Below are 15397 nucleotides of genomic sequence, written 5' to 3' on the forward strand. Positions count from 1 at the left end.
AGCATCAGACAATCCTTGCAGCTATTTCTATGTGGTGTCTTGCTAAAATATCGAACTGTTCTCTTACAATAGTTAATACTCCATGACCACTGCTGGATTTCTATTTGGGTACTAAAATATTGCAATTTGGGGTGAGGGGACAAAGGGGGGAAAACGCTGCAAGAATACGTAATTTTAAAAAGTTATCTGCAAATCCTTTGAATATTCAGTTTTGTGAATTGCCCAGAGAGCTTCAGCTATTGGGTGGTATAGAAATGCAATAAATAAATAAATAGTTTGTATCCTATCTCCAAATACAGAAATTGCAATCACTTTCTTCCACTAGAATTCTTTCTTCTTCAGGCCTCCTCTCCTCTCCCCCCCCCCACCCCCAGGACTTTTTTTCCACTGCCAGTCATTAAAAATCCCTGTTTGCCTCTTCCTATCCCACTGAAAAGTTGATAAATATGTTTTCTTGTACTATGTCCCATGGGGGCTGTAATTCTGGGTAGGTAATTATCTCATTTCTAACTATCAATTGAAACATGAATACTTCTACTTTGACTCAAGCGAGCTGTAGAAACCAACCTAATACAAAATGAGATGCAAGATTCTATTAATATCCCATAGACCATTCCAAGCTACAGCTAGATATCATCAGGGCTTTGTTAGTCCTATCGATGGTAATTTTATTTTTCACTGCACAGTCTGAGCCACTTACCAACCATACGACCATTTAAATCCTGCTGTTCTAGTCAGCAAAAGACTAGAAGGATAATGGCAGGACAGGTGGACTGGTTCGGAGCAGAGATTGTTTCATTCAAGACAATGGTATTTGTGGCATTGGTATTCCTGTACTTGCCGCAGGTGGTGTGTAAGATTCCTAATCTTAAATGCAACATCAGTGACCCTCTTCCTATTCTTCACAAGCATTATCAGTCAGGAGACTTCATCATTGGTGGCATCATGTCTCAGATCTACATATTCTCTTCTCTGATGACCTTTAAAGAACATCCCTCCACTGACCTCTTTGATGACATTGTGTAAGGTTTGTTTTTTTGTTTTGTTTTAGTTCATTTGTCTGTTTTAAACACACACACATTATGCATACATTTAAACCCAATTTTTAGGAAGGACTATCCATAGATTAGTGTTAGCTTTAGTGGAGGAGTGAATGATTACTATTGCATCTTACTTTTTCCCACCTCTCCATCATTATCATCATCATCATCACCATCATCATCTTTTTCTTTGCAGCAGTAGCAGCCAATTCTTCATCTTCAAGCATGGCAGGATTTCCACTACTGCTTTATAGCACTGTTGAAAAGCACTGTCAACTGTTGGGGCCCATGATACTTTCCATACAAATTTCATAGTGTTAAATTCTGCTTGGTATAGGTGTGTCACATGTTGAAGAAGTGTTCAGCTGTAGGGAACAAATTCTCTGTTGGGGTTGATAGGTAGTCCAACTTCCATCCTACCGACTTGAAAAAATGCTAGGGATGAAAAGAAATTTTTCATTTTAGTCACCCCTACAATTTTGGTAAGCATAGCTTTTGTCTAAATGGCTCTTTTTAAAGGTCATCATCATCACAACGTAAGTATCACTGTACAGCACTGGTTGAAAGAATAAAAATGGAGAGGAAGGCCCATCTTAATTGAGATGTGGGTTAAAAAGATACACTCATGCTAGAATTGATTAACAGCCGAACTCAAAGTTGAAGATAAATCATACTTCAATTAGAAACATAAGAAATGAAGATTCTTATGTTACCTAATATCTTTCAAAATGTTACCAGCACCTGGCTTCTGAACACAGATGGATTGGGAAAAATTGTACAGTATATAAATCTGACATGTAGCATATTCATATCATGAACTAATTGCACTGTGACACAGCATATAACTCTCATTTCAGCGTCATGACCCAGATCTATCAGCATAATCTGGCTTTGGTATTTGCTGTGAGTGAGATCAATGAAAATCCCCAGATTTTACCCAATGTCACCCTGGGCTTCCATATCTTCAATAGCCATTTCAGTCCAAGTTGGACCTATCATGCCTCACTGGAACTCTTCTCTACACAGGGCAGATTTGTCCCTAACTTCAAGTGTGACATCCTGAACAATCCGGTAGCAGTAATCGGAGGACCAGGAGCAGACATTTTTTTCCACATGGCAACCATCCTGTCCACGTACAAGATTCCACAGGTATAACGGAGCATAGGAGGCTAACAAGCTGTTCTTATACCCCTTGACTTTCAAAAGGGCTTTGGTTTCTTTGTTTCATTGTTTGTTCGTTTTGGCAATAGATATGGAAATAGGAAGCATTGTGATTAAAATAAAGAGGCACATCTTGCTTTAATCACACTAGTGAAGGGTCAAAAACTTATCAAGACATTCAGACTTGTGAAACAAAATAGTTCATGAATTCTCCTTTATTCTAGGGCAAAGCTATCAATATCAGAATGAAGAACATCTCTCTATTTGATAAGATTTCATAAATCATGAACTATGACTTGCGTTTCAGGATCAGATTATACTAGGGATGTTCACAGAAACACAGCTTCTATTTGGACTCACTGAGCAAATCTTTTACAGCTTTGTCACACCAGCCAAGAGTTTGAGACAGTACCAGTGTGAACTTCAAGCCTTTAAGACAAGGTAGAAACTGCTGTTAGTAAAATTGCAGATGCTATACTACTAATGGGGACCACTTGCTGGTGTCTCCTTTAGTAATAATCAGTATTGAAGGATTCCACTTCATTAACCGTTCTCTACTGCTGATTAGGATTAAATCCATGATAGCAGATCCCCTTTTTCATCCTATTAATTCTGAGAGGTAAAGTTGTCAGCAACAATAGTGAAAAATGAATTGGACATTCACCAAGTAAAGATAGCTCCAACCCCCCCATTACTGCTTCCATTACTATGGAAGACTTCTGGGAATGTGTTGTAGTTTTTCACACACACACAAATGATACATGTCTTCTGGTTGGCTGAGTAGTGTGTAACTTACTTTCAGGACCACCAATTTGGATGGCTTTCAAAGAGGATGAGACGCATTCCAAGAGGATAAGGAAATTAGTGGCTTCTCAGAATGGTCATACGTGTAGCAACCGCTTGATGCTGCTGTTGCACTCATGCACTTTGTGGATTCACACATAGGGTGACCATATGAAAAGGAGGACCGGGCTCCTGTATCTTTAACAGTTGCATAGAAAAGGGAATTTCAGCAGGTATTTGTATATATGGGGAACCTGGTGAAATCCCCTCTTCATCACAGCAGTTAAAGCTGCAGGAGCTATACTAGAGTGACCAAATTTAAAAGAGGGCAGGGCACCTGCAGCTTTAACTGGTGTGATAAAGAGGAAATTTCAGCCAACCAGAAGACGTGTAGCAGCATCTGCCTGGCGCCTACACTGTACTGCTTTCATCGCCAGCTGAAGACCTTTCTATTCTCTCAGTATTTTACTTAATTTTAACTTAAATTTAAATTTTACTGTTTTAACTCTGTATTTTAATCTTATATCAATTTTGCTGCGTGGTTTTATCCTGGTTGTGCTTTTTATACTGTATTTTGTAATTGTGCTTTTAACCTGTTGGTTGTTTTATTGTGGTTTTAATTTTTGTGAACCGCCCAGAGAGCTTCGGCTATTGGGTGGTATAAAAATGTAATAAAATAAATAAATAAATAAATAAATAAATTTCACCAGGTTCCCCATCTATACAAATGACACATGCTGAAATTTCCTTTTCAACACAACCGTTAAAGATAAAGGAGCCCTATCCCCCTTTTCATATGGTCACCCTATTCACACAAGTAGTTGGTTGGTTTGGTTTTATGTAAACTGAATGCTGATCAAGTTGCATTCTTCTCCTAATCCAGCATGACTCTTCTTATGTTCTTTTACTGCCACAAAGATATCACTTCTCTCTACTGTTCTTCTTTTGTTCTGGCCCAGATATATTGAACAGGGCCTCCAGTCTCAGATTCATGCATTTTCATGCAGATTTATCAATCTATAATCCTACTCCTGCTCCCTTTCTGTTGACCTATTCCTTTTGAACAAGGTATACCATACAATGGCTATATTGCAATCAGGAGTCTAATCACACCAAGTCTCCCTGATACCACTTAGACTATACTTACCTTCTTGAACTGGAATTGCAGGTTTTCTTGTTAGTTTCCCAAGAACATGCATTAGTATAAAAAACAACACAGCCCATTGGATTTCACCCTTCCCTGTTTTCTTACTGAATTTGCCTGCAAATTACTGGATACTATTTTGACTACCATTCTCCTTCATTTCTCATACATGTTCTTGTCCCTAATGTTTGGTTGGTACTTACATGTGGGGCATTGACCACCCATCATAGGAGTCACTTTTAAGCCCTATTGGTCTGGCTTGCAGCACTTCAGCTAATCTTGTTCTTCCCAGTCCTTGCAAAGTGCACCACATCTAGGGTGACCATATGGAAAGGAGGACAGGGCTCCTGTATCTTTAACAGTTGTATTGAATAGGGAATTTCAACAGGTGTCATTTGCATATATGGAGAACCTGGTGAAATTTCCTCTTCATCACACCAGTTAAAGCTGAAGGTGCCCTGCCCTCTTTTAAATCTGGTCACTCTAGTATAGCTCCTGCACCTTTAACTGTTGTGATGAAGAGGGAATTTCACCAGGTTCCCAATATATACAAATGACACCTGCTGAAATACCCTTTTCTGTGCAACTGTTAAAGATACAGGAGTCCTGTCCTCCTTTTCATATGATCACCCTAACCACATCTCATGCCTGTAGTCCTTCATTTTACTAACAAAGGCTTCTGACAAAGAAAACATTTCCCCCCCTAGTGACACCATTTGCACAGGTCATTGTTCCCTTCCAGTATCCTGTTTGACCTAATAACACCTTCACTTTTGACAGGAAGAAGTAATGAAAACTTTTTATGGTTATTTCTCTGTTTAATTTTTATCAGATTTTTTTTTAAAAAAAGTTTCTCCTGAAACCAGATGTTCAAGGGCCAGATAGAAAACTTAATTAACAAAAACCAGAAATAAATAAAATATTTTCTAATGATGGCCTTTTTAGTTTAGGTGTAGTATCTGAGGGGTGGTAGAATATGGTGGAGGCCTTGCTATACAAGCATAATGTGAGAAAGACCTTATTATTATTATTATTAAAGATGGGCTGGTGTAATTGCTGCAAAAAAAGATGGGATAAACCTAAATATGAAAGAAGGGAGGGACTGAAATATGAAAGAAAGGGACTGAAAGTGAGTATTAGAGGTTTCCCAATCCTGAAGTGCTTCAACCCATATGCTCCTTGGGCATTTCATCTTTATCACAGGAAATGGGGGGAGGGGGGATGAAGACCCAAATGTGAAATCTGAGATGGATGTGAATTGGCATTTAAGGTCCGCCATATGGAAAGTATATTACTACACACAAACATTGTTTCCACAGATACCCTAAGACTTCTTGGCCTCCTTTTGTTTTTATTTCTTTTCTTTAGCTCATATGTGGCTCTGCTTCCAAGACACATAAGAAAAAACAGACTGCTTTCTACCACCAGATGTTCCCAAATTTGGACTATCAATATAAGGGGATTCTTCGGTTACTGCTTCATTTCATGTGGACATGGATTGGGGTGATATCAACAAATGATGACAATGGAGAGATGTTTATACAAAATGTAATTCCCATGTTTTCCCAGAGTGACATATGCTTTGAATTCATAGAAAAAATCCCACTAATGACTTTTTCCAATGATATTGAAGAATTAGTGGGAAAGGGAATAAGCTTATACAATATTGTCATGAGAAGCATTGCTAATGTAGTGGTGATTCATGGTGAAATTGAGAGCCTGATATTTTTTAGAATGTTTCCCAGCCTGTCAAACTATGAAGATATATCGATGGTGAAAAAAGGTAAAATTTGGATTATGACAGTTCAGATGGATTTCACCTCACTTCCCTTTCAAAAAAGTTCAGACATAGACTTCCTCCATGGTGCTTTATCATTCACAATTCACTCAAAGGAGGTTTGGGGATTCAAGAGATTTCTTCAGAGGAGAAACCCTACCTTGGAGAAAGAAGATGGCTTCATCAGGGTCTTCTGGGAGGAGGCATTTGAATGTTCCTTCCCCAATTCCTTCATAGGCCAGGAAGTTGGGACCATCTGCACTGGCAAAGAGAAGCTAGAAACTCTTCCTGCATCTGTTTTTGAAACGAGCATGACTGGCCACAGCTACAGCATCTACAATGCAGTCTATGCTGTGGCACATGCTTTGCACACCATGCATTCCTCTAAAACCAAATACAGAGCAATAGTAGATGAAGCAAGGCTGAAGCTTCTGCATGAAGAGCCATGGAAGGTAACGGCATCAGCATACTAATCCAGGTTTGCTCACTATACCTGTGGGAATGGAAAAGGTTTACAGACTGAGTAGGAAGTTATATTTCTACAAGGGGCCTTGCTAGACCTACCGGTGTTCTGTGCTTGAGGAGGGGTGAAAGCGGGTTTTTCTGAATAGGTGTGATGCCTCAGGGTCCATACTTTGTGTGGGTTGTCCCGGTGTTGGAGGGGGGTTGTTGCAGGAGTTTGTTGCGGTTGTGGTTCTGTCGGGTCAAGCACAGGATGCGGAGCCACACCGGCCTGATTTTCGGGGGGTGTGTGTCTGTCCGCGGTGTGATTTGTGGTAGTACGAAAGAGCGCAATCCACGGCGGTTGGCGGCGGCGGCAGATGAAGTGCCGCTGCTGCTTATGTTGGACCCCCCCCCTTGGGCTGGGCACAGGGGAGCCAGTTGGCATTGGGGGATGATCCACAGGGGGCATAGCCAGTGGTGGCAGGAGGATGGGAAAGAGTGGCATTGTTGAGCAGCACCATCGACAAGGCATAGATGCTGTCATTTGCTTTCGGGGTTGATGACAGATGTATTGTGATCTGACGACAGTCGTCTGCATGTGCACTCTGTGCCTACATCTCCCATCTGGCCTCTGCTTATTTCCAGTGATGACCCGCTGTGCACTCCTCCCCCATCCCGCGGAGCGGTGGTATCTCCACGAATAATAGTATGTAACTGATTGTACTACGGGCACGTGGTGGCATTGCTGACTGACCTCTCATTATGGTTCCTCACATGCTGGTACTCTGTCCACATGCCCTTGGTTTTAGTGTGACACTCTTCTGCGGTTCGGTTATGGCCTCTCTTGCCCATCTCCAGTGCCACTTGTTGGAACACATTGAAGTTGCAGTGGCTAGCCCTCAGCTGCTCTTGTATCCTCTGTTCTCCCCAAATGTCCAACAGATCTAGTATCTCCTGGTGCCGCCTAGTGACCCCCTCCGCTGTGGAACCATTCCTGATACCTACACACGGGCCAAGCAGAAAGAAGGGGGGGGGGCTCGTCAGTTTTCTCACCAGCGGAGGTGCGAAACCGGCATCAGCAGCCTGCCACCGTCACTCCGCCCCCCCACCTCACCCAGCAAATGCAGACAGAAGGATGTGTGTGTGTGTGTGTGTGTATTGACACAGTGCAAAGGGGGCCCAGGGCACATGCCCACCCCCTCAGCTGATGCTTCCCTCACCTTCCACCTGCCGCCACATGGGCAATGGAAGATGGCCGCCCACCCTCTCCTGTTGCCCCCTTACACCCAGCTGCCCCGTACCCACACCAATAGGCACACAGCTCTGCCTGCCTCTTCCGTGCCCATCATTCCCCCACTCGCCTTTACATCATCTGCGCAGCCTGCACCACCGGCATTAGGACGGTACCTGCAGCTGCCCACCGAGACAATGGAGAGGGTTCAGCCCACCAACTTCCCGTTAAAGTTGGATGCCCGTCTTCCTGAAAAGTTTCTCACACAGAGGTAACAAGCTGCACATAACCCACACATCCACAACACCCCAACTCACCAGACAGTTTTCTGTTTGTCCATTTGTGCGCAAAGCAGATCCGTTTATTAAAAAAAAGCCACTGCACCGCGCCGCTGCCATAGCTGCACACGGGGCACAAATGGAGGATGAGGTTTGGCCAAAACCACTGGCCACTCCCCTTAGCACACCTTCTTCCTTACCATTATTGACCTCACCAGAAACCGCACTGACCTCATTTTGTCCCACACCTCCTCCGCCCACATCCAAATTAGCCCACGCCGGCAGGAAATACTGGGCTTAAAGCCGATACACAAAACACGGGAAAACAGAGGCTTCTACACAGGATCGACATGAATCCTGGTAAATGTCATGTGGACCTGTAAGGATGACGCCGGTATATAACCTGCACTACAGCCCAGTCTAGCAACGGCCCAAGTCTGGTTAATATCTAAGGGCTGAATTGCACATTATGTTAAACAACATTTAGTTCTCAATGTTAGCCTTTTGTGTAGCTTCCCCTTTTCTGATGTTAATAGTAGGTATATTCATCTGGGCAAGTGTGCATAAAGCTGTTGGACCAATTACACTTGATTTCACATGGATTTTCAAAGTATCATTAAATGGTTGCTTCAAAGATAGACATGACTTGACCAACCAGGAGGTGAGAGAAACGGTGTCAGTAAGCAGCTATCTCCTTTGCTTGTGAATAGCTGATGGGTGGATTTGAGCTGGCTTGAAAGACCCCCAAATCTTTTGTTTTCATTTTTTATCCCAAATTTCATAATATGTCAACTAGGTGGCTAACAACAGCAGAAGCAGAAAAATAAATACAAAAACACCATTTTAAATCTATACCATTTAGCCTGACTAGAACACCCATAGATGACTAGAACACCCATACATGGTTGACATATTTTAATGTTTCCTGCATTTTAATCGTAATTTTTACCCTAATTTTTCTTCCACTAAGAAGCTTGCCTGGAGGCACTTTATTTCATTTCAGGTCATGCTAAGACCACAAAGTATTGGTCCCTGTGAGTGTGTCCCCATGCTGAAGGATTAGTGAAACTCAGTGACCCTGTTCAGATGACACACTAACCTACGGTGGTTAAGCATTTTCAGTTAAACATTATGGCTTAGCATGTCATGTGAACCATGCTGTGTGAAAGATTCCTAAATGTGGTGTCTACATAACCATGGTTTAAACATGCTCACGTATGATTTGCTGCAAAGGGGTTAGCAGCCTAACCATAGCTTAGTGTGTTGTCTGAGCAGGCCCACTCACAATGAAGTGGGAGATCCCAACATGTCCCAAACATATCTTGAGTTGGGTTAGTTCATCTCTCTAACTAGGAGGAGTGATAAGGAAATGATGGGAGGAAGGAGTCACATGAAAGAGAAAGGGATGTGAAGGAGAGGGAAAGAGAGCTTTCAAATGGCTCAGTACCCAGATGTCTCAAGATCTTTATGACTTGCATTCACTTTACTTCTCCATTTAGCTCAACTACATTGTGAGAAGCAACTCATTTAATAACAGTGCTGGAGAGAAAATGTATTTTGACCACAATGGAGAGTTAGAGGCTGGATTTGATATTATCAACTGGGTCACATTCCCAAACCTTTCCTTTATCAGAGTGAGAGTTGGAACGATATATCCCAAAGCCCTTCTGGGTGAAGAGTTCACCATTTGGGAGAAAGCCATTGTCTGGCCCAGCAGGTTTAACCAGGTAGGGACCAGGAATACTTGGAGTTGTATCCAGCAGTGGTTTTACCAGAGTTCCTAAATGGGTGCACGGTTTAGACTTGTGCTGGGGAACTTTCACCCATGGGTTGGGTGTGGACCATGGTGCCTTTGGATTTGGGTATGCCTATATAGGGAAAAACACACACACCAATAAGCGTGGATGCTAAAAAGAGAGATCAACTCTGGTGCTTGATAAACATGTTAAAATTATTTGATTCTTTAAATCCAAAATTGCTCATTTTTGGATTTGAAGAATAAAATAGTTTTTAACACGTTTATCAAGCACCAGAGTTGATCTCTCTTTTTAGCAGCCACACCTTTGGATGTGACCTGCATCCTTCAATCATTGCACCTTCCATCTCGTACAATGGCTTAATCTACACCAAGAGGGATATTGCACTATGAAAGCAGTATGAAAGCAGTGTATAAAAGGCAGGAACCACATCAAACAGGATATAGCGGTGTCTGAAAGCGGTGTTTGGTATGTGTCAGTGGGCCCTAACAGTTGTCAGTGCACTTCCATATTTCCTGGGGGTGGGGAGAGGTTCTATTCCTATGAATGCATTTTTCTAAGTGTAATTGGCATGCAGTGTCATTTGAATAGGCGAGAGGGAGTCACAAATTGCAATGGAAGTACTAACCCACCCAGTGTTCTGTGACCACATGAAGACTACCACCTTGTGGAAACTTTTCTCATGAATAAAGCTCTCATGGATGCAAAAAAGAGCTTAGAAAACAAACCCTAATTGCAACATGTGCTGTCTGTAGAAAGAAGATGCTGTTAGCTAGGGAAGGATGAGACAGAGAGAGAGAGAGAGAGAGAGAGAGAGAGATGGTGATGATGATGATGATGATGATGATGATGATGATGATGATGATGATGATGATGATGATGAAGGCCCTTTCTATACCTAAGGTTTATCCCAGGAAAATGGAGGGATCTTCCCTCCTACTCCCGAGACCCCTGAGTGTCATTTGCATGCACAGGGATGATGGGGGGGGGAAGGCAGGTGTAGAAATGGAAGAAGAAGAAGAAGAAGAAGAAGAAGAAGAAGAAGAAGAAGAAGAAGAAGAGGAGGAGGAGGAGGAGGAGGAGGAGGAGGAGGAGGAGGAGGAGGAGGAGTTAGAGAGTGTAAGAGAAAGAGTGGAAAAGAAAAGTGGAAGCATAAGAATGGAATGTGTGTGAAAGAATTAATGTATCAATGAGGGTGTGGATGTTTTGATTGGGAAGAAATGAAAGGGAAAAGAATATCCCTTGAACATTTTGTGGTTAAGCAGTATGTTTTAGTGCATTGTCTGAACCAGGCCAGAGAGAATGAACAGGGGCAGCTCTGGACCTGCCCTCTTTTTATTCCAGCCCACCTCCCCTAATGTTTGGAAGACACGGGATCTCCTACTGTCCACACCTGGGGAAAGCCTCCAGGGGCCTGTGGATCTGCACGCTGTCAGTTCGACAATACAAGTTCAGGGTCACAGCCACTGCAGGGCTTTGCCACAATGCTCCATTTTGAAAAAGACAGGGATTTACCCCAGCTTTTTCAAAGGGAGTGACGTCAACATGAGATTTCCACCATGCAATGTTGCTCCACGGCTAACACAGAGACAAAAGAGGAAGTAATTTGAGGAAGGAAAACATGGGCTGAGAAGCGAAGTAGGGAGCATGTTAACTCCTGGTAAGATGGAGCTCTATGCCTGTAGCACTTGGTGAAATTCCCTCTTCATCGCAACTGTTAAAGCTGCATGAGCCCAGCCCTCTTTTGTATCTGCTCACTCTAGTATAGCTCCTGCTGCTTTAACTGTTGTGATAAAGAGGGAGTTTCATCAATTGCTGCTTGAGTACACGACACCTGCTGATATTCCTTTTTCTATGCAATTGTTAAAGATACAGGAGCCCTGTCCTCCTTTCCATATGGTCACCTGAGGCAGTGCCAACCCAACACCATGAAGACAGCCCCCTGGTTGACTCAAATGGTCTTAAACAGCTGACTGAGTTCTCTCTCCCATTAGTGAGCCTGGCAATAAACAGCTCTGCCATTAACATAATATCTACGTATTTATCTCCTCTCACTAATTCCAAACACAAGTCTGCCCACCTACATGGGGAAGAGAAATTGTGTGGGCTTTCTAAATATAGAGTAACCGCTGAGATCCCAATTGCAAAATAGAAATCCTTCTCATTTATGGACAGGCTCGGCCCATTTCTCTGTGTAATGATAATTGCCGGTCGGGTTACAGCAAGATCAAGAAGGAAGGGAAGCCATTTTGCTGCTACGATTGTTTTCTGTGTCCAGAGGGGAAGATTTCCACACAGAAAGGTAAGCAATGTCAACACAGAGGTTACCTTTTTGTCAAATAAGTTTCTAGCAATTCTGCAGTGATGGCAGTTGCTGATATGATGAGGGTAGGATCTGAAATAAACAAATAAATAAATAAATATAATTGTATAATAAGAAAGAATTTGGTGGTTCTCCCTCTCTTAGCAATTCTTATTCCAGCAATTATTCAGTTCATTGATCTTCATTTATTTCAGCATAATAAACATGGGGTTGCTGTATTGTTTTCTTTTCTAGACACGGATAACTGTTTTCAGTGCCCGGAAGATCAGTATCCAAACATGGGAAAAGATTCATGTATTCCAAAAGAGATCATTTTCTTGTCTTATGAAGAACCTTTGGGGATTACACTGCTCAGTTGTGCTCTTTCCTTTTCTTTCATCACAGTTTTGGTACTTGGCATCTTCATCAAGCACAAGGACACACCCATAGTCAAAGCCAACAACCGGAACCTCACCTACACGCTCCTTCTCTCCCTCTTGCTCTCCTTCCTTTGCACTTTGCTGTTCATTGGCCAACCTGAGACAATGACTTGTCTCCTTCGACAAACCGCTTTTGTCATCATCTTCTCAGTGGCAGTTTCTTGCATCTTGGCCAAAACCGTCATTGTGGTTCTAGCTTTCATGGCCACCAAACCTGGGTGCAGCATGAGGAAACGGGTGGGGAAAAGACTGGCATCCTCTATCGTTCTTTCTTGCTTCTTTGCACAAGTCACTATTTGTACTGTGTGGCTGACAATCTCTCCCCCATTCCCCAATTTCAACACAGACTCTATGTCTAAAGAAATTGATTGGGAATGTAATGAAGGCTCAGCCATCATGTTCTACTGTGTTTTGGGCTTGATGGGCTTCCTGGCCTGTGTTAGCTTCGCTGTGGCTTTCCAAGCCAGGAAATTGCCTGACAGTTTTAATGAAGCCAAGTTCATCACCTTCAGCATGTTGGTCTTTTGCAGTGTGTGGCTCTCCTTTGTTCCCACCTACCTGAGCACAAGGGGGAAATATATGGTAGCAGTGGAGACCTTCTCCATCATCGCTTCCAGTGCTGGCTTACTGATTTTTATCTTTTCTCCCAAATGCTATATCATTGTGTTGAGGCCTGAGTTGAACAACAAGGAGCATCTAAGAAGAAGAAACAATTGAGGGATATAAAATTCACTGTCCCTTGTCTAGCTTAGGAGAACCAGGACTAAGCAATGAGACTGAGGCAGCAATCATGCATCTCCTTACCTGGAAGTAATTCACATTCAACTCTATGGGGCTTATTTCTAAAAGTTAGTGTTTCCCCCCTGTTCTTGGATAGTTCCATCCTATCCACATTTTTCTTGAATAAAATGGAACTCTTGAAGAACTGGATGTTATGAGAATGTGGAGAGTGGGAAATAATGAGGCAGAAACAATGTTGGGATTTAAACAGGGCCACATTTATTACTAGATCTGCAGAAATGGAAATCCTAAAAGGGCATATTCTCTAATCTGGCTTTATGCCATTGTTCTATCAGGTGAGATATTAATGGCCTGAAACTGGCGCCTCAATGTTTGAAATCATCCTGGCTTCCCCTTTTAGGATAGGGAGGCTTTCTGTGGCCTCCCCCCCTATTCTTGGATAGTTCCATCCTATCCAAGTTTTTCTTGAATAGGATGGAACTCTGTAGGAATTGGATATTATGGACCTTAGGTATTTACAATGACATTGTTTCTGTTTGCAAATCATGCTAATAGGTCCTGTTCGCACAACCCCAAACATGATTGTAATCAGGAAAACCATTCTCTGGATTTTTTTTACAATTTGAAAACTATTTTTGGTGTCTGTTGATTAAGATTCAAGATTAATTCTTTATCTTCACATTTGGTTTAGGTCTATTTTCTATATTCTTCTCAGCAATACCTTACTGGCAGAGCTCTCAGTTTTCATAAGCACTCAGCTATTCCCAAACAGCTTTGTAATTGTTTTTTTCTCTTTCTGACTCTTCTTTTATTTCTCCCTTCCTCTGCTCTTTGAGCTTACCCCCTTTTGCCTCAACTTGAATGACCTTTATTCTGAATTCTGTCTCAAGGAACTAAAGAAAAACCCGTTTAAATGCCAGTGACATTAAGTGCTCCACCACACCTTGGAAGTAACATTGGCTACCATTGCTTCTCCATTAGGGTGACAATATGAAAAGGAGGAGAGGGCTTCTGTATCTTTAACAGTTGCATTGAAAAGGAAATTTCAGCAGGTGTCATTTGTATATATATGGGGAACCTGGGGAAATTCCCTCTTCATCACAACAGTTAAAACTGCAGGTGTCCTGCCTTCTTTTTAATCTGGTCACTCTAGCATAGCTCCTGCAGCTTCAACTGCTGTGATGAAGAGAGAATTTCACCAGGTTCTCCATATATACAAATGACACCTGCTGAAATTCCCTTTTTTATGCAACTGTTAAAGATACAGGAGCCCTCTCCTCTTTTTCATATGGTCACCCTAATTCAGTCCCTTGTTGTGAACATTCTGCTTCTCTCACACACAGCAGGAGAGAGCAGCAACTTTGGTTTAAAACATATTTTGCAGTTAATCTGGTTTTTCTTGTGGTGCAAGGAAGACCAGAATGGGTGGAAGGTGTGCGAGAGGCAGACGACGTCATGTGTGCTACCTCTGAGGAATCCATGAGTGCCCAATAATGAGTGTTCAATAAAACACTTGTTGGATGGAGCTAAAAGTTTCAGACTAAATATCTTGGGAAAGGAATCCCAAAGCAGAGGTGCAGCTGTCAAGAACATCTAGTTTCTTCCTTTTAGCCTGCATGTGTTTCACATTGTTCTCAAAAGTCATTTTCTCTTGAGTTTGTGTGGTGAAGAATATTCCCACACTCTCAGTTCATGAAGGTCAGTGTAACTTGTACACAGCTATCCACCCAATTCTGCTGACAAACGTGGCAAACGTCTTGTGTAATGCCATTTATTTATTTATTTAGTTAGTTTATTACATTTTTAGCTCTCTGGGCAGTTCACAAAAATTAAAACCATAATAAAACAACCAACAGGTTAAAAGCACAAATACAAAATACAGTATAAAAAGCACAACCAGGATAAAACCACACAGCAAAATTGATATAAGATTAAAATACAGAGTTAAAACAGTAAAATTTAAATTTAAGTTAAAATTAAGTGTTAAAATACTGAGTGAATAAAAAGGTCTTCAGCTGGCGACAAAAGCAGTACAGTGTAGGTGCCAGGCGGACCTCTCTGGGGAGCTCGTTCCACAACCGGGATGCCACAGCGGAGAAAGCCCTCCTCCTAGTAGCCACCTGCCTCACTTCCTTTGGCAGGGGCTCACAAAGAAGGGCCCCTGTAGATGATCTTAAGGTCCGGGCAGGTACATATGGGAAGAGGCGTTCCTTCAAATAACCTGGCCCCAAACCATTTAGGGCTTTAAATGTCAATACCAGCACTTTGAATCAGGCCCGGACCTGGACTGGCAGGCAAT

General features: G+C 42.3%; 1 protein-coding gene across 1 annotated transcript; it reads left to right on the forward strand.

Moving 5' to 3' along the window:
- Positions 1-807: 807 nt before the first annotated feature.
- On the forward strand, positions 808-13074 carry LOC134405766 (vomeronasal type-2 receptor 26-like). The gene is made up of 5 exons (XM_063137021.1): positions 808-1022; positions 1898-2189; positions 9358-9585; positions 11791-11917; positions 12173-13074. Exons 1-5 carry the CDS (start codon positions 808-810, stop codon positions 13072-13074), a joined length of 1764 nt encoding a protein of 587 aa, XP_062993091.1.
- The last annotated feature ends 2323 nt before the right edge of the window (positions 13075-15397 follow it).

This window comes from Elgaria multicarinata, chromosome 11 (assembly GCF_023053635.1).
Source record: "Elgaria multicarinata webbii isolate HBS135686 ecotype San Diego chromosome 11, rElgMul1.1.pri, whole genome shotgun sequence".
In the NCBI taxonomy this organism is placed as follows: domain Eukaryota; kingdom Metazoa; phylum Chordata; class Lepidosauria; order Squamata; family Anguidae; genus Elgaria; species Elgaria multicarinata.